This window comes from Canis aureus, chromosome 12, assembly GCF_053574225.1.
Source record: "Canis aureus isolate CA01 chromosome 12, VMU_Caureus_v.1.0, whole genome shotgun sequence".
Lineage (NCBI taxonomy): Eukaryota > Metazoa > Chordata > Mammalia > Carnivora > Canidae > Canis > Canis aureus.
In genome coordinates, this window is record NC_135622.1 from 35580941 (window position 1) to 35601686 (window position 20746).

A 20746-nucleotide genomic window follows, 5' to 3' on the forward strand; every position below is an offset into this window, starting at 1 on the left:
ATTGGAGCTCTGAAACATTTCAGTTCTTTAACTCTGAAATTATTTTTCTAATGCTTTAATGCTAGGAATTTTAAAAAATTTTAGAGTTCTAGAACATTTCATTTCTTTTGATTCTGAGATTATTTCTCTAATGCTTTAAGCCAAGATTTTTAAAGAAAAACAATTTTTTTTTTAATTGAGGACAGTTTGAACCATCAGTGTAGAGAGGCATATATCTTCCGTGTACGCCTCCAAGCCTCAGCGATAATGCTCCTGTCAGCCTTGCTTCATCTGGATTTGTTTTAGCACAGCAGATTCTAGACATCTTGTCATTTAACCCAACACACCTAAGTTTAAGGATCATGGTGTAAATTGCCATGTTAGTGATTTTCTTAGTAGTCCTAGTTAAATAAGATCCAAATTCAAGTGAAACTGAACCTTTAACATTACAGCAAGATTACTCATCTAGCTGTGAATTTATCAAGACATTCCATAAAGTATGATAGAATATGCAAAAGGAGCAAATTTACATCTAATTTTTCAGGAATACAGTGTGCAGTCTAAGATGTACTCTGGAACTTCTATACTGAAGAACCTTAAATACTATATAAAATACTGTCTGAAACATTCCATTTTTCCTGATTTCTGTCTTTCATGTACACTACTGTAAAAACCCATATATCCTCCTTGTCTCTAATATTTCCATATTTGAATTTGTCTTCTAAATTCATAGGATTCATTTTTTAAAATACAGATATATCTCTGCTTAAAAATATCTCACTTATTTCAAAGTTCTTCCTAGAACTCTTATAGCCAGGCCCCTATCTAGTCCTGTATGTACACACACATTTTTTTGACCTGTGATAAATTTTTTTCCCCACTTTTTCTTCTGACAGAAATATTCTTTATCAATCTGTTCTTCTGATTGGAAAACCTGATTTTTTGAGGTTTTGCTAAAATCTCATGTTACCTTATTTTGATTAGTTCTCCTTGATACCACCTTTGATAGATTAGATAATCCCTTATCCGAATTCCTATTACATTTTTAACAAGATTTTATTTATTCATGAGAGACACAGAAAAAGAGGAGGAGACATAAACAGAAAGGAGAAGCAGGCTCCCTGCAGGAAGCCTGATGCAGGACTTGATCTACTTCATCTCAGGACCCCAGGATCATGACCTGAGCCAAAGGCAGATGCTCAACCACTGAGCCACCCAGGTGCTCTTCCCACAACATCTGATAGAACTCATAACTCTTATCACAGTGTGCTGTCTTATTTATTTTAATTTCTCTTAGGCATTTCCTTGCCTCCACTCTTCATTGACTATAAACTGCAGGTTATTCCTAGTAGCCAATACAGTGACTGAAATGTCATAAGAATTGAGAAACAGTTCATTGATTTCATCAAATTATTTTTAGCATCAATATTTACAGTGTAATTGGAGTGCTATGTTATATTCCTAGCACATTTTATATAATAATAGACTTTGAAACAAAGCTATAATAGGACTTTTTTATTATTATACAATTTTTATGCTGTTTTATCCAGTAAAGGCCAGTAAGGGGGGCCTAGCTGTGTATTATAGAGTTGTTTGGCATGAGATCTGCTATTTATTTTATATAGTCACATTTAGACAAAAAGATAAGGGAACAAGAAGATTGGTAGATAACACAGTGAGATAAAGTGTTAAAACCATGGGAAACAATATGAGTGAGAAAGGTATTTAGTGTATTGGCTTCAAAAGGAATGTTACTAAGTTGAGAAGGGTTCTGGGAATAAATTATTTTTCAGTGAATTTAACAGTTCAGTAGGGAGACCCTGCTTCAAGAGAATATAACCTGTGGTAAACACAATAGTTCTTTCCTTTGTCTTTGTTTAATATTTATAAAATATTAGTTCATAATGTTATTTCTATTACATACATTGTAAAGATTATTTTCTAGTTTCTTTTTAATATAAACTCTGTTGCAGTTTTTCCTAAGACCACTAGAATGCACTATAGTGCAGTATTTTTTGTATAGAAATGTTTTTCTATATATATGTATATTTAAATGAACTCCATAATATTTTATTGCTACTTTTATTCCCTCCTCCTCAGACCAGTTACTTTGAATTGCTATTTGACTTTTAGGAGGTATGTTACATAGGAGGTATTTAGGTGAAAAATCTAAAGATTGACAGTTACATTAAGAACCTTGTTTAGTTTTTAGTAACTAAGCAAAATAAAGTGGCTATAAATCTTACTCTGTAATAATCAACAGTATTACAAATACATTGAAATAACTAGGAAATGTTTAGTCTGGTAATGAAATCTTAACATTTTTTTTTTTTTTTTTTTGAAATCTTAACATTAAGATTAACAGAAGCATTGGGGATAGAGAAAAAGATGTTCTACTTAATTTGGAACAAAAATATTTACTAAAAGTTAAAATAAATAAGAAATATATGCATGTTGTTAATTAACCAAATAACACATTGTGGTCTCCCTTATGTATCAGTTCATTGATTTCCCTTCCCAAAGGAAATCTTATTAACTAATGTCTTATGTATCATGTAATCTTCCAAAAATCTATATATATGAAATATATCTATGACACACATATATAAAACAAATATTCTTTTATTTTTATAGTTTATTTTTAATGGGTATATATATATATATATATTTTTAAAGATTTTATTTATTCATTCATGAGGGACACAGAGAGAGAGAGAGGCAGAGACACAGGCAGAGGGAGAAGCAGGCTCCACGCAGGGAACCTGATGTTGGACTCGATCCCGGGACTCCAGGATCACACCCTGGGCCAAAGGCAGGCGCCAAACTGCTGAGCCACCCAGGGATCCCAGTGGGTATATTTTATTGCAGAACATTTTGTGCATACGCAAAATGTATAAAGACTATACTCCTATATCTGCTACCGACCTTAAACATCAGCTGTCAATAATTTTTATAGGTTTTCTTAAAATTCTCCTCCATATAGACTTTGATTTTTCTGTTGTAACTGCAGAATAGTATGAATTCAAGTACTTTGCTCATTTAAGCAAATAATTTTCATTTCCTTTATACCTTTTTGAAATATAAAAACTTCTTTATGTTAAGTGCTCAATCTTTTAAAAAAATTAACTTTGAAATTTGGCTGTATTCCTTAGTACTTTTTTACTTTGGTTTTTCAAATTACTATTACTGTTGTTGTTGTTAACCTTATTACATATAATATTTATTGTAAATGGCCTCAATATTTTGGGCAAGCAAACAAGTCAAATATACAAGTACATTACTAAGTTATGGCCATTTTTGGTTGACCTTTAAAATTTTAACCTTATCTGGATTATTTCTCTGGTCTCAAATGGTTAAATCTTGAAATGGTGAAATCAGGTTAGCCAGAAGTACCTTTAAAAGGAAAATAGATTCAACTACCTTTAAAAGGAAAATAGATAAGAATTTCTGTTCACAGTTCTTCCTGAAAGGGCAAAGGATATCTTGACTATTAAAAAAAAATTATTCATTCCTTCTTCAATAACTTATTCAATATTGGTGATTTGGGCTGGTTCCCCCTCCCTCCTTTGAATTGTTTGCTATGACGCATACTTGGTAAATCTTAATTGCCTGACAAGGCATAGAGTATTATGGATGACCTAAAACCTTTAGTTTGGGTATAGTTTACACATAATGTTATATTAGTTTCAGATGTGCAGCACAATGACTCTATTTCTATGTTATGCTGTGTTTACCACAAGTGTAGTTACTGTGTGTCGCCATGCAATGCTATTACAATAAGATTGACTATATTCCCTATGCTGTACCTTTCATCCTGTGACTTATTCATTCTGTAACTCAAACCTGTATCTCCCAGTCTCTTTAACCTGCTTTGCCCTGCCCCTCCCTCCTTTCCTCTGGTAATTCTCAGTTTGTTCTCTGTATTTGTAGATCTGATTCTGTTTTTTTATTTATTTGTTTTGTTTTTTAGATTCCACATGTGAGTGAAACCGTTTGGTATTTGTCTTTCTCAGTCTGACTTATTTCACTTATTAGCATGTTACCCTCTGGGTCCATCCATGTTTTCATAAATAGCAAGATCTCATCCTTTTGTTATAGTTGCATAATATTTCGTTGTATATACATACCATTAGATGACTTTTCTTTTTAAATACATCATTTTGAGAAAGGTTAGTCTTCTACAAGTTAGTTTCATAATCCAAACTTATCTATTACTTTTGATAGTAGAATTGTACTTTGGCAATCATCAATAAAATTTGAATACTATAGAAACTAGAATGTTATATATAATTATAGAAAGATTTATGGTTCCCAGTATTCTTTTATTTGTTATAATGACACATGATGGTATAACAACAATAAAATAATAATGACGAGCACTTTATGACTTTGACTCTGTGGAAGGCTATTTTGAAAGGTAGCCAGGACTACTGTGTATTGATGACTACTCCTATTATATATCCTAAAGTTCATTTAAATATATTTTAAGATGGTTTGTGTTTTCTTATTTCTTTGTTAGAGCCAAATACCACAAGTTGAAATATGGGACAGAATTGAATCAGGGAGATATGAAGCCTCCAAGCTATGATTCTGGTAAGCTAATTTTAAAGGAAGTTTAAGTGATTAAAAAGAAGTTGATATCCAGTATTTGTAGCAACAATATTTATAATATTGCAAATTAATTTCTAATTACTTGCTATTATTTTTTCTGACCCACTTTGACACTAATCATTTAGTGTCATTTAGATGATTTTCCATCACCTTTCTTCCTTTTCCCTCTTCCCCTTTCTTTTAGCTCCCCATTTTCTCCTTATGTTCTTTACTAGAAGGATCAGAATTCATGGGGTAACACAGTAACACACTAACATAACTGTGTCTTGCTGGGTTTCTCCAGTATTAATGGGAACTTTGAGGTGTGCCGTACAAGTACATCGTGCCCTTGAAATCCTGAGAGAAAGAGAAGGAATGATAGAGTTCAGAGATCTCTTCTCAAGTACAGGGAATTCCTAATTCCTTCAATGTAATCCCTCAGTTGGCAGGTGCAAAATTGTTTTTGGACTTTCTTACCCTAGAAGATTCTGCTGGCAGACCATCTTTTAACAGCTAAAACATTTATTATCTTTTTGTGTTATTTCTTCTTTTTTCTTCTTCTACTTCTTCATCTCTACAAAAATAGCACTTTGTAAACAATCAGATATGAAGGAATATAAATACAATTGACATATTAGTAGGTATAAGTGATAGTAAGAAAAGTTGTTTAAAAGTGATTCATGTTTCAAATGAGTGTATTTTGACATAATTTCAGATTAAATTTCTAGATCAAATATCTGGAGATATCAATCATTGTTTATATCATTTCCTGAAATACATGCCTTGTACTAGGGGCTTTATGTGTGTTAACCTTAATTCTTAAAATAGTTATACATAAGGATGGTATTGTACTCATTTTACCTATGTGAAATTTGAACTCAGAAAAGTGGAGAAACTTCCACAAGGTCATATAACTATTAAGTAATGGGAATATAGATCTGAGTCCAGGTCTTTTGACTCCCAACATTTATATATATATATGTTTTTTTTTTTTTAAAGTTTACTTATTTATTTGTGTAATCTCTATACCAGCGTGGGGCTCGAGCTCATAACCCCAAGATCAAGAGTCATGTGTTCTTTTGAATGAGCCAGCCAGCTGGCCCATAGTCATGTTAGTCCCATTTTACTACACTGCTCTGGTGTTGACAATGTATGGAAAAAACCTTACAAAATAAATTCTGAATGTGTTGCCAATTTTACCAATTTAGTTTGGTAATGTTATTAACACAATCCCATAGCTGAATATTGAATCCTTGAGATTTAGAGCAGTACCAGTTGATCAATAGCATGTTTTTTTTTCCTTTGTTTTTTAAATTGTTCTGTCTTACTGTGGTGTCTCTTCTTTTGACTTGAGATGCACTTAAATTTTTAAATTTCAGACTATTTGTTAAAGGCTGTCCTGAAAGTATCTTCTCTGATTCACAGAAGTGATTTAATCAGTACTTTTATATTAAAAAGTTTGTTTCCTAATTTTTAGATATCATTTTAGGAGTATAAAGGTCTAGTTGTAACATATAGAAAATGTTTATAAGTAAACAGTATGGTTCTAGAAAAAGTTAGACTCTTATACATGTAAGTTTAACTCTGCTCGACACTTTAGATACCCGTGATATTTCTTTTCTTCTTTTTTTTTTTTTAAGATTTTATTTATTTATTTATGAGAGACACACACAGAGAGAGAGGCAGAGACACAGGCAGAGGTAGAAGCAGGCTCCATGCAGGGAGCCTGAAGTGGGACTCGATCCTGGGACTCCAGGATCACGCCCTGGGCCGAAGGCTGGCGCTAAACCGCTGAGCCACCTAGGGATTCCCCTACCCGTGATATTTCTTAATCTTTTAGAGATTACTCTGCTCCTTATCTGAAACTGAGAAAAATAGTGGAAATAACTCCTAACTTTCAGATTTATTTTCTTAATATATAACATATAGTTAATACCTAGTATGTTTCCATCTACTGATCTTTCAAACTGTTTATTTACAAATACCTTTTTTAAAAGATTTTGTTTGTTTACTTGAGAAAGAGTGAGAGAGCATGTGCACAGCAGGAGAGGGAGAAGCAGACCCCCCACTGAGCAGGGAGCCCGATGCTGGGATCACAACCTGCGAAGGCAGATGCTTAACTAACAGAGCCACCCAGGTGTCCCTCAAACTATTTATTTACAAATACTAAATACGTAATGCTTGTCAAACCCAGGATCAAATTAAGTGAATAAGATAACAATGCCCTATTGGATTTTTATAGGGAAGATAGGAAAAAAGTGATTACAGTAAAATGACATGTATAATGGGGAAGATAATGGGTGTTATGGAACGCAATAGTAGGGGAACCAGATCTAGTCATAAGTAGTCAAATGGTGTTTAAAGTTAACATCTGAAGGACAAGTAAGAATTGGCCAGGGAATGTGAACTTACTAAATATTTGCTGAATGAGAGGTGGGAGGTGGAAGAAAGGCAGAGGGAAGAATATGGCACATTTGAGAAATAATTGGCTAGTAGAGAAAGGGAGGGAAGGAGTGTTTCTAGATGCAGTTGGAGAGTTAGCTGGGGGGCAGATGGTAAAGTATCTTACAAGGGTCTTGTAAAATATGTTAAGGAGTTTACATTTTATCTTAATTTTTAGAAGATATTTGAAGGATGTTAATTAGGACTCTTGTGATCAGATTTGCTTAGATCCTACTGGCAGCAGTGCAGTAACAGGTGATCAGAGAGTAGCTGGATCAGTGGTGGGGGACCGGTGAGAGGACTGTTGCAGTCTCCTGACTAAATGAGGAAGGCTGCCTTGATAGGATACTGACTACTGACTGGACATGAAGGGGTGGGTGTTCAGGAAATCCTTAGTAAAATCTGCAGGAATGAGTTCTGGTTTCAATGTAGGAGATGAAAAAAAGGGACACTCAAAGATGACCCCCACACTTATAGTTCTAAAAACTCAATTGGAAGTAGATTTGGATGATGATGGGTTTACTTTTAGATTTATTTGTTATACAATCAAGTGAAGATGGCTGGTAGACTCTCTGGGTCTGGAGCTCAAACCAGGGATATGGATTTGATATGGAGATTTGAGAGACATCAACATGTTGTACCAAAGGCACTCGGGTCATTGGACAGGAGGAAGAGGTGCCCCTCCACCCCAACTCCAGACTTTATCCAGAGTGAGAAGAGGACCTGAACTAGAGCCTTGAGGAATGGCAACACTTAAAAAACTGGTAGAAGAATGGAAAGCTGGAAAGGAAATGATAAGAATTATCTTAATGGTGGGATAGAAACCAGGAGAAGAGAGGGATTAGGACTATAAAGCACCATGATTAATGGCCAGAGATTCTGAAGAGTAGCTTCAGGATTTAGTGACACATGGGTCATTATTGTGGGCAGTCTTAGGAGAAAGTTAAGGGTAGAAACAAAGAGATAAGTGGAAAATGAAGACTAAGTGTAGTTATCTTTCAGGAAGCTTAGACTGTGAAGGTGAAGGAGAGAGATAGCTGAAAAGGCACATGGGATCAAGGAAATTGTGTGTGTGTGTGTGTGTGTGTGTGTGATGTGTTTCATAGAGGGGGAGCATATAAAAAGGAGAGAGAAGAGATATTCAAAATAGGAAGGTATCTAAAGAAGCACAGGGATTGGATTCTGAATTAGCTGGAGAGTGGTGAGAGGAGCATGTCTTTTTTGTTCCCAAGAAAGAATGTAAAAATTAGGTGATCGGTTTGTAGGTTTGGGTTTCACTTTGATGATGGGTATTTAATATGATAACTTTATGTGTAAGACTGGATTACCTGCTAAGAACGTATGACAGGTTTAAGAAAAGTAGAGAAGGTTTAAATAATAATGAGCAAGAGGGCAAACTGTAACAAATAGTAGGATTGAGAAAAGCTAAGAGTCCAGGTGAGCTGTGTGATCATGAGTTTATATAGAAGCATTGGTTTGAATACTTGACAGTTTGGGTAAAAATTAAATAGAATGAAAATAGTTCATAATGGAATTCATTGAATTCATGGAGAGACCAAAGGGATGAGAGATTTGAGACATCGACTAAAGAATAATTGAAGTGATAGACCGAGCTAAAACTAAAGAGGGAGGGAAGTGAAGACAAAAGGAGGCTAATGAGCAAAAGTGAGGGGCTAGGCTGTGGTCTGGAGCTGGTCAGCAAACTTCTCCTTTAAAGGGGTGGATAGTCATATTTGGGCTTTTTTACCTACGTTCTCTGTTGCAGCTACTCAGCTCTGACGTCCTAACATGAAGGTAGCTACAACACATAAATGAGTGCGTACAGCAGGCCACATTTGACCTGCAGGTTGTAATTTGCTGGCCTCTGGTCTAAGGTCTCAGCTAAATGACAGATCTAGTGAGGTGGGAGTATGAGCCTGAAGGATGTGCTCAGGGAGGGAATTTGCCTCTGTCTGTTCTTCATCATGACAAGATCTGAGGTATGACAGCTAGAGAGGGTGGTGGTTGTGGGGAGGCTGAATTGGAGCACCCACATGAATATTAACTTTGCTCAAGATGAGGTAAACATTTGGTTGCAGAGGAAGTATGGTAAACCTGGTCCTGAGAGAATTGTGAGTGACAGGTTATTGAGAGATTTGTGAGTGACAGTAATGAGGACAATGACTGGGAGAGGTTGGTATATCCAAACAAGGTAAACTTTAAAGAAGCAGGAATTCTTCTAGTCTTTGTTCTTTTATTCATTTACAGTATTTATTTTTAAAGTGACAATCCAGACATTTTCTGAGACCTTTTTTTTTCTTTATGGTGAAAAAATTTATATTTAGATTTATAGCCAGCTGAACTCAGTTTAGATGATCCCAATTTGTTGGCAGCATCCAAAGCATCTTAGTCAGGAGCCAGTTGAACATATGCTTTCTTCTCTCCATAAGACCTGATCAAGGTGTTGACCTTGGCCACATCAATGTCTTAAAGCTTCTTCACAGCCAGTTTGATCTGGTGCTTGTTGGCCTTGACATCCACAATGAACACAAATGTGTTGTTTTCTATTTTCTTTATGGCTGACTTGGTAGTTGGGGAACTTGATGATGGCATAGTGATCAAGCTTATTTCTCCTGGGGGCCTCTCTTTCAAGGATATTTGGGCTGCCTTCAGAGACTCAGGGTCTTGGGTCGTTGGAATGTAGGTGACATGCGGATCTTCTTTTTTTCGTGACCCTGGATGCCTTTCAGCTTTCAGGATGGCTTTCAAAGGCTTTGGCTTTGGGAAGGGCAGGGGCATCCTTCTTTGCCTTAGGCTCCATCTTTGTGAAAGGATCTGAGACATTTTTTATAATAAAATTAGTTTCCCTTCTCACTTTTCCCCCCTAATTTTGTTCTATATCCAAATCTTTACATTTTTACCTTAGGAGAATATTACCCCAGGTTATGTTAAAATCTGTTTATCTTCCATATTTCAGCTTCCTTTATTTAATATTAGAAGCCAGGTACATATTAAAAATAGAATATTTTTATCCAAAGTGACAAATTCTGCCTTTTAATCGAGATGTTTAAACCATGTACATTTCGTGTGACTACTGATATGGTTAGATTTAAAGCTACCACTTTTGCTGTTTATTTTCTGTTTGTTCATTCTGTTCTTTGATCCCTTTTCCTCTCTTACAGATTTCTTTTGTGATAATGTAGTTCTTTTGTTGTTCTATTCTCTTTCTGACTTATTAGCTGTAACTCTTTGCTATTTTGGTGGTTGCTTTAGGGTTTATGGTATAGTTTTTAAAAAATTTACTGCAGTCTGTCTTTAAGTGTGACAGCATACCACTTCTAGAGCCTTGTAACCATGGGTTTCTCTCTTTGGCAGTTGTTTTCACATATTTTGCTATAATTATAAGTCACACTACATTATTATTTTTGTTAAACAGTTAATTCTCATTTAAAGAGATTTAAATAATATAAAGAGTATATATTTCCAGTGCTCATCATTCCTTTGTATGGATTCATATTTTCTGGTATCCAATTCCGTCTGCCTCAGGGACTTTTGCATATCTTGTAATATGGGCTGCTGCCAATGAGTTTTTTCAGCTTTTCTGTGTCTGAATAAGTCATCCTTGCTTGCATTGTTTGTGATGAGATATCTTCTATTAAACGTATCTCTGTTCTTCTATATGTAGAATGTGACCTTTTTCTCTGGCACTTTTAAGAGTTTCCGTTTTGTCATTGGTTTTAAGCAGTTTCATTATGATATGCTTTGGTGTAGTCCCAGGTGCTCCCCCCATCCCATGTTTCTTGTACTTGGGATTTGTTGAGTGTCATGGATCTGTGTGTTTATAGTTTTTGCGAAATTTATAACTTTTTAGCCATTATTTCTTCAGATGTTGTTTTTGTTTTTGTTCCTGGGCCTCTCTATGCCGTGATATAGAAACACTGTCAAGGGAGCAAGCTGGATTAATCACACGGCTCACCTGTGTGCTTCCTTTCTCTCAGGGATCATTGTCCTTTGTGGCCTGACTTTCAGGGTCTTAATCATGATTTCATCTATTTCATTTTATAGTTGTTTCAAGCAGGAGGGTAAATTGGGTCCCTGTTACTCCAATTTGACTGGAAGTACCAGTGAACTATGTTTTTATTACCAAGCAGTTTAACTCTTACCGCTTTAAAATCCTTACTTTTGTATGATGTCATTTTTTTAAACTTGATAAAGTAAGAGTAAATGTGGTAGTTGATTGAGACAGTGTTGTGAGTTTTAGCTTGGATAAGGAAATGTGGGAAAAATCAAGTTTACATGTACAAGAATTTTTTTTTTCGTTTAACTTCAGACTTTTCTTTAAAACGTTATCCAGGAAGTCAGATATTATCTCAATATGTGAATACACTTTTTTGAAAGAGGGTTAAGATGTATTCTTATTTGATTTGGCTTAATTTATTTTTTATGAAGGTATAATTTACATAAGTAAAGTTTACCCTTTTAGTGTTTTCACATATATAGTCTTGTTACTACTACCCTTTGTAGTCAACCCCTTCGTCTGATACAAGGTGATATAAAGTGTTATTGAATCAATTGTTTGAGATCTGGAGAGGCTATTTCTAGCATATTTGGTTTCCTCCATGACATACAGGAAGAGTATATTCCAAAGAGTCATTTCTACAGAAAGGAAGCTTTTATCCTAAGACAACTCTAAAATAAAAATAGCCCACAATTCAATTGTGGATGTGGGATGCCTGTGTGCATGTGGAGGTGTGTGTTACAGATAGGTAGAAGCATAGAAAAAAATAGAATAGGTTTGTACTGAGAGCTAGAGCTAGGTCTAAAGCCCGTTTCTGCCAGTTTCTTCGTATGTAACATTAATTCTCCTGAACCTCAATTTTCTTCCCTCTACTCTGTTTTATGTTCCTATCATTTGCCTTTTCCAGAAAGTTCTATGAATTCCAGAATGATATGGAATATGTAGTCTTCTGATGCTAGCTTTTCTCATTTAGCATAATACATCTGAGATTCATTCATGTTGATGTGTATCTATAATTCATTCGTTGTTGAATAGTATTCCATTGAGTGCATGTGGCACACTTCGGTAACATCACTAGTTGCCAAAGTAGGCAAAGGCAGTTGAGTATATCTGAGGATAGTAAAGAGAGGCCTATACTAATGAAAAATAAGATGACCTCAAAAGTTCTTTCACATATGAAATTTTTAGTCTTTTAAAATGCCAGTGTAAGTATTTTTACTTGGCAAATATAGGTTATTTACTTGACTTAAAAAGGAGATATATTAGAACATACCATAGTATATTCCTGAATTTGTGGAACCATTTGTGAACCATAGTTCCTGAATTTGTGAGTCAATGGAAACAAAATGTGTGTTGTTTTTCCTTAGTATGGGGACATTATTTTTGCCCTTTTCTTTTTTTTTGAAGTATGTACTCTGAAGTCATCCCAAGTAATCTAACTTTTTGAGGTAACTTAATCCTCCCGCCACAATCTGGTCTACGGCTATTTCTTTAGTATATCACAGAGTTTGGCCTAATTATTTTAGGAGAAAAATGAAAATGGAAGATCAAATTCTTATTGACATATTTTAATTTCTTACTGTAGTGGGAATAGCATGTAGAGGGAAATATGTGAGTTTTGGAGTCAAACGTGATTTCAGTACTTAAAACTATGTTTCTAACTTGGAAATCGTACAATTAACTTGTAAAACTCATCATTTTCATCTTTAAAATAGGGTTAGTAATAACACCTATCTTTTGAGGTTGTAAAGATTAAAAGAGATAATGTATGTGTTTTTAACACAGCATCTGGAACACAGTAAATGCTTTACATCAAATATAAAACAAATTTTCCCAGTTTTTCTTACATCTCCAGTTGAATAAAACCTTCTGTAAAAGATCACAGTTTCTTGCAGTTTGATCAAGGACTGATAGAAAGTGTGAACTTTTTTGTATTTTTAAAGTTGAGTCAGAGTATAGTTGGGAAATTCTGTAGTCCAGATTTGTCACAGAGAAGGCTCTGTGACATACTATCATTATATATTATACTATCTTCCTGAAAGGATTCAGATTCTACCAAATGATGAATTAAGCTTTACAAGGCTTAGGTGGTTTTCATTCAAAGAAAGAATGCCTTCAAAAGAATATTTGAAGTTTTCATTTAATAACTAGTGAAGGAAATAGATTTGGATTGAAATTATTTCTTCCCTATCTACTCTTACCAAACTGGTTTTTCTATCATCATTCCTGAGTGCTTTGTTTTAGCTCTGATGTGGTGCTCCATAATACTTTCATTAGACCATTATTGTGTGACTTGATTTGAATAGGTCTTTGTCCTGGAAGAAAATTCTCAGGCTACTAGAGATTGGGAATCTGTCTTTATTTTAATTGTGCTACTCTCAGGCGAATCTCGTAGCAATAATGAATTTATATAACTTTTGTTATGGACATTAGATTAAAAAAAAAAACAATATACATTGTCCTAAAATATACCTTACAGTTTGTTGAATGTTTGCATATTCTTAATCTTAAAAATTTTTTATTGGACATAATTTTATGAATTGAGATGCCCTCTAATGTATAAAACAAGGCACTTTTATTATGATTTAATGTTTTCCAGATGAAGGTAATGAAACAGAGGTACAGCCACAACAAAATAGCCAGTTAATGTGGAAACAGGGTCGACAACTACTCAGACAGTAAGTATCCCATGGTCAAAGAGAAGTATACTTTCATATATGTATATAACATTATTATATATAACTATATATATAATTTTCATTTTCAACTCAGAATAACTTTATCTCTTATTATTAGACTGTTGCTATGAAAACACTTAATTGAATTACTGTTCCTTTTTCATAGTAAACATTTTTGTCCCTAGTGGTAGAATTTATTTTTCATTAAATACTAATAAGAGTTGCCAAGGATAAATTCTCTTTTTATAATGTGAACTTTATCAGAGTATAATTTTACATACTAAAAAATTATGGGTTTTTTACAAAAAAAAACATTTACATTTGAAAGAATTCTATACTCTTAAAGTTACTTTTTGCAGATATAATATTCAGATGTAATTTTGTATTATGTTTTTAAACTTCCTATTTTAAATAGATTGAAGAACTTTTTTAATTTCCCAAATTTACAAATTTTGCACTAACATATATACCTCCTATAAAATATGTATTTGATGGGCAGCCCGGTGGCCCAGCGGTTTAACGCTGCCTTCCACCCGGGGTGTGATCTTGGAGACCCGGGATCGAGTCCCACGTCAGGCTCCCTGCATGGAGCCTGGGTCTCTCCCTCTGCCTGTGTCTCTGCCTCTCTCTCTGTCATGAATAAATAAATAAAATCTTTAAAAAAAACGATTTAGGAAAAAAATAAAATATGTATTTGAGACTATAAAGAGGAATACAAAGCTGGAAGGAGATTCACATGTCAGGTGGTAACCTACAACCCACTTAACGGGCTCACTGCCTGACTCTTGCATATCATATTTGAAATTGGTATTCTGATTTGTGCTTCACTAAAATAAAATTTACTTACCTGTTTTGGATTTTTGAGTTTCCTTTGAGTAGTCTACACCAATGGTTTTCAGAGTGAATTTGTGCCAGCCATTCCTTTTGACTAATGGGAAGAGAATATTAAAATGTCTCCTTTTATGTATTTGTTATCTATTCAAAGTTAGAAAAAAATGAGAATTCACTAACATTTAATAAGTGGTTTTCATAGTGCCCTCACTTTGGTCTTAAATATGATGTATATGTTTTCTTTCATAAATAAGTGATTTTAAAGTTGCTGATTTTCTTTTTTTATGAGAAGTGATTATCGTAGCAAGCAATCTGAGATATAATTTTCAAAAATTTTAAAAGACTCATAATCTGCCCCTTTAAAGGTGGTATTTTATCACTGAATAAGTAGGTAACTACTTGGTAAAGCCAACTTACCTATGGAAAGAGCAGTTTTTGGCTTTTTTTTTTTTTTATTTTTTATTTATTTACGATAGTCACACAGAGAGGGAGAGAGAGAGAGAGAGAGAGAGAGAGAGGCAGAGACACAGGCAGAGGGAGGAGCAGGCTCCATGCACCGGGAGCCCGATGTGGGATTCGATCCCGGGTCTCCAGGATCGCGCCCTGGGCCAAAGACAGGCGCTAAACTGCTGCGCCACCCAGGGATCCCTGGAAAGAGCAGTTTTTGAAACAGTTATCTGTAATGTGGTTCTGTTGCCAAAGAAAGGTATAAATCAAATGTTTGTTAAGAATAGAAAAACTTAACACCTTTCTGTTGGTTTGTAAGAAGGACTGCTTAACTTTAGGAAAGTTAAACATTTTTTATCCAAATTTTAATCAAAACCTTTCTATAAATATTGGATAGTATTGAAAAACGAGAATCTTGATTTGATAAGATACACTTACTCCATTTTGGTCACACATCCTTGTGAAATAACTCTTTGAGCTGTAATCTGTTAATATCAGATCTTGAAATAAACTGACCTCAGACTGGTTATCTTGTCCACCTTTGTTTTCTCTTCAATTTCATAGACTTGATGCTTATTTACAGGTTCACGCCTAATAATTGTCTATCATGTTTGTTAATGACATTATTAATGATGTTTGCCCTTTTCATATTCCTGCCACTACTACTTTTGGCCTTTTTTGGTCATCTTTGTTCTTTTTTTTTTTTTTTTTTTTTTTTTTTTTTATCTTTGTTCTTAATAGGTATCGAGTACCTTCTGTATGCCATCCTCTATACTGTCCTGGGTGTGTTGCTTTTAGGGTGAAGAAAACTGAGATTCAGGAGAATTAATGTTACATGGGAAGAATGGCAGAAACGGGCGTTAGACCAGCTCTAGCTTTCAGTACAAACATATTCCCTTTTTTTTTTTCTGTGGTTCTGCCTCTCTGTAACACACACACCCACGTGCACACAGGCATCCCACATCCACAGTTGAATTGTGGGCTATTTTTATTTTAGAGTTGTCTTAGGATAAAAGCTTCCTTTCTGTAGAAATGACTCTTTGGAATATACTCTTCTTGTATGTCATGGAGGAAACCAAATATGCTAGAAATATCCTCTCTAGATCTCAAACATTGATTTGATAACACTGTATATCAGAAATGTAAAGAAAAAACTGATATAGTAATTGCTATTGTAAAATAGTATTTCATTAAGAATTTGAGAGTGAGTTTGCTCCATTTCTGCTAGAAGAAAGAATGTGCTATTAGGTATATTAAGGAACAGCTTCTTCTTATGATAAATGTAATGAATGGTGTATTGTATAGTTCTTTGATTTTTTTCAGTGACCATAGAGGCTGGTACTGCAAGAGACAGCTCCATCTGCAGCTGGAAGATTATTTATTAGCAAGTCTTACTAGTATAGTACTGTACTGTTAAGTCTTATGCGGGCAATGAATTTAAAGAAATACTTTTATTTGCATGTTAAGTTAGAGAATACTGATTCCAATATGTCTGAATTATAAGGATCTTCTTCACATGCAGGTATCTACAGGAGGTGGGTTACACAGATACTATTCTAGATGTGAAATCTAAACGAGTGCGAGCTTTGTTGGGCTTTTCAAGTGATGTCACTGACAGGGAAGATGACAAAAATCAGGATTCAGTTATAAATGGCACAGAGGCTGAAGTTAAAGAGACAGCAATGATTGGGTAAGTATTTTGTCTAGAAAGCTTTTTAGCTAAAATTTTAGTTTTTATTAAATATTTTTGGTTTTTGGGTGACATTTGTGATACTTGCAGTTTTAGATACTGCTACAGAAATAATTCTTTATGAAGTTTAATAAAAAAATTGAAATTTCATTTGATAGAAGATAACCCATAGGTATTAGAGTTACTTATTATTTTAAGAATATTTTAAAGATATTTTTATTTGCTTGAAATTTATGGGTTTAAACATCTTAATATCTTGAAGCTCAGTCACTTACTATTAGAATTTCACAAAAGGCCATCTTTTGGAGATTCAGTTCAAATCTGTAAGAATGAAATTCAATCCTGGTGACCTAGAAATCATATAAATTTCTCAAGTTTTTTAAAAAGTAAATCTTTTCTTAGCCACATTTATGTTTTTACTAATATTGTGACTTATCTTTCCTTTGAAAATATCTTAAGTGTAGATTTTTAATTGATAGAATAAGTGTGAAAAATTCAGTAGCTGTTTGAAATATTTTATTTTGGTTTTTTGGATCATGTGTCATACAGTTATATGGAATTCTGCTTAAAATGAACATGAACAGTTAAATAAGGAGATTCTTTATTGAAAAGAAATTGGCATGATTCTTAAATAAAAAAGCCAAAGATTCTGAAAGTCTAAATATTATTTTTGCTTCATTTTAATGCATGTTTGGACTATAAGAATGGTTTTAGTTGAACTCTGTACATTTTCTAGTGAGAACATAGTTTCTGTTATTTGGAACATTAACTAAAATTATGAGTTTCATAATTTTGTAAAGGTTCACAAATAGGTTAAGGTTCACAAATAGGACTTTTATAAACAAACTTCTATAAACAAAGATCATTAGAGCCTTCTATATTCATTAATATTTAAGACTACATTAACTTATTTACACAAATGTCAGATTATTGTTTCTTTGTGTAGGCATCAACAATGTAGGCCTTATTCTTGGTTACACTTTTACCTAAAGGGTTGTTGTAAGTCATTATAAAGATGTTCAGAAAAGACCACTCTAGTTGTCTGTGTTTTGCCCTTGACCTGACTTTTGAAACTGGCAAGGGTATTATTCTAAGTGATTATTTGGAGTCTGATTTGTGTAAGGATACAGAATAGGGTGGGGAAAAAACAAAAACATAGCTCCTAGCAGATATGAAATTTAAGATTTATCTGTTTTGAAAATTTTTCCATAGTCGTGGCTAAATTTTTTTTTAAGATCTTCCTATCTAAAACATTTCTAAGTGAACTGGAAAGAAATCATCCTATTCTGGCCTTTAGGAAATTGTTTACTAGATTTATTTTGAGGGAGCTAAATTAAAATCTTACATATTTGAAAAGTCAATTATTTCAAAAAGGTTAATGGTATAGTCATTAACAGGATCAAGTTTTGTAATATATTATATATATATATTTTTAAAGATTTTATTTATTTATTCATGATAGTCACAGAGAGAGAGAGAGAGAGGCAGAGACACAACACAGGCAGAGGGAGAAGCAGGCTCCATGCAGGGAGCCCGCCGTGGAACTCGATCCCGGGTCTCCAGGATCACGCCCTGGGCCAAAGGCAGGCGCCAAACCGCTGCGCCACCCAGGGATCCCTATATTATTTTGATTAAGTTATTTTTAGTAATATTTTTTGCACATTATTTTATGTGCATATTTTTTCAACTCCTTAGCTGTTCAGTAGAGATAATAAGATTGTGTCAGAGTAAACGGACCTATCCACTAGTTATTTTCTTATAGAAATTTATTTATCAGAGGAATAATTACAGAGGAAAAAAATAGAGAAAAATAGAAGTAGAGGTAATAAAAATATTTTTAAAAAGAAATACATTAAGGTTGACTTAAGGATCAAAAGAATACTGAATCAGGAGAGGGAGTCCTTTATAGTAACATCAATCTAAATAGATATGATTGCAAAGTACTTTTAAAAGAGTAACTACTTCCTATAGTGCTTTTCAAATTAAAATCCATGGAAATATAATGGATAAGAATCAGTGTAGTTCATAATGTTATTTGAGGGATCACAGTTACAATATAAGCAGAAGTTAGTGCAACATATCATGGATTAATTCTTAATGTTGAGTTTTAAAGATTAACTGAGCAAGGTGTACATGTTTTTTTTTTTTTTTTTTTGGTGTACATGTTTTAAACCAGAAAATCCGAGTTAACAGATTCTGCCTCTGTGCTGGATAATTTCAAATTCCTTGAAAGTGCAGCTGCAGATTTCAGTGATGAAGATGAAGATGATGACATTGATGGAAGAGAGAAAAGTATCATTGATACTTCAACGGTGAGTTGGATACTCAGATATTAATATTTTTAGGAATCATTAGGCTTACTTTAAAAAATAATCGAAATGAAAAAAATTTAAAAAAAATTTTTATTGAAGTTCAATTTGCCAACATGAAAAAAAAAAATTTTAAAGTAAAAATCCATGTGCTTCAACCAAAACCCTTAACTTTTTTTCATGAATTTGGGGAAATTTAATCTAAGAGGTTTTAGTATTGAATTCAAATTCAAGAATATTTTTAGGATGGTAGCTTTCTCTTAAAGGTCTTCACTCTCTGGGACACCTGGTTGACTTAGTTGATAGAACATGTGACTCTTGATCTCCAGGTTGTGAGTTCAAGCTCCACATTGAGTAAAGAGATTACTTTAAAAATTTTTAGAATTCCTCAAAGGTCCTCACTCTTTGACTTGTTAACTCATTAAACATTTTAGTAGTTTGATAGAGCTGGTGAATATGGTAAAAATGTGTGTGCTATAACAGTGCAGTGTTACTGGTGCTTTAAGACAATAGAATTGACAGACCTGTTATAGTACCTGATAGTGACCGGCATCACCTGTAATCAGTGTGGTTTTGTCTCTCTTGTCTGGGTTGCTTTGGTAGGCAAATGTTAACAAAATTTTAGAACTGTTTCATTAGATACCTTCAAACTTGCTTAGAATTATTCAGTAGTTTTGTTTACATCTTTATAAATTCATTGAGTTTCCCATGATAGTTTCTTGGAATGAGTAGTGTCTCTTGCTGCTTCTCCCTTTTCTTCCCTTCTCCATTTTGTCACCTTCAGCTCTTTTTTTTTTTTTCGTTTCTTCTCTTTTTTTCTCCCTACTTTTTCCTCCTTCTCTTTTCTCTCTTTTTCCTTCTTCCTCCTCTCTCTCTTTTTTAAGTAATGGATGATTTCCTTGCTTTGTCTAGGAAAATATTTACATTTCTTCTTTCATTTTATTTAATTAAGAAGAGTATAAGGGAGAAAGCAAGGTAGTGAAGCCGACTTGACCTTGAGTTGAAAGCCTTGGGTTTAAGTCTCAGTTCTGTCACTAATTATCTGTGCTTCTTACCCTTCAGGCTTAGTGTTTTAGTTCGTAAAATGGGGACTATAAAAACCTTTCTTGTATCCTCAGAAGATTTTGTGAGGAATAAATGAGATGCTATATATGAAAAATGATATAAATGCTTTCTGGGTATAGCTTCTCTGTTCTTTATGCCCTCTGCCTCCATCAGTGACTCTCAAATTATTACTTCCAGATTATTGTTTCCTTGAACCACTCTTCAGTAGTATTCTGCTGATATAGCCTTGCCATGGATATTATTAGAACTTCCAAGTAGTCACCCCCATTTTTTCTTATCCAAACAGGTAGTAATAGCATGTGTTTTAATTTACTGTAGTAAAAGAAAATGCCTAAACTTGTATGATACCTTTTCTCTGTCCTGTTCATTTGGACGTTTTGTACTGTTTTGTGATTTCTCTGGGCCAACTGCATTGAGATGGTATTTTCTCATCAAAATACTTTATTTTAGCTCATTGATAAATGATAACTGATTATAATACTTTAAGTATGGTCTTACTAGAAATTCCTAACCATAAACTGGTTTCTTTTTAAGTAATTGAATTCACAAAGTCTTGTCTTGCAGCTAGATTGTAGCAATTCTGTGATTAAGCAGTGAAGGCATAGCTAATATAAACATGCTTAACTCCATTTAAGCACTGGATTAAAAAATCCTTTTAGTTTTTCAAGGAAAAGTATCTCTAAACGAATAATTGGTTTCTTTGTAATAACTTTGCTAA

At 33.8% G+C, this 20746-nt stretch overlaps 1 protein-coding gene across 3 annotated transcripts in view; it reads left to right on the forward strand.

Annotated features, from left to right (window-relative positions):
* Positions 1-20746, forward strand: part of STRN (striatin) — a 105823-nt gene that overhangs the window by 35587 nt on the left and 49490 nt on the right. For all 3 annotated transcript variants that reach the window (XM_077843619.1, XM_077843617.1, XM_077843618.1), the window contains exons 3-6: positions 4499-4572; positions 13608-13686; positions 16487-16654; positions 18831-18966. In XM_077843619.1, coding sequence (XP_077699745.1) covers positions 4499-4572; positions 13608-13686; positions 16487-16654; positions 18831-18966 — 457 coding nt within the window. The remainder of the gene's footprint in view (positions 1-4498; positions 4573-13607; positions 13687-16486; positions 16655-18830; positions 18967-20746) is intronic.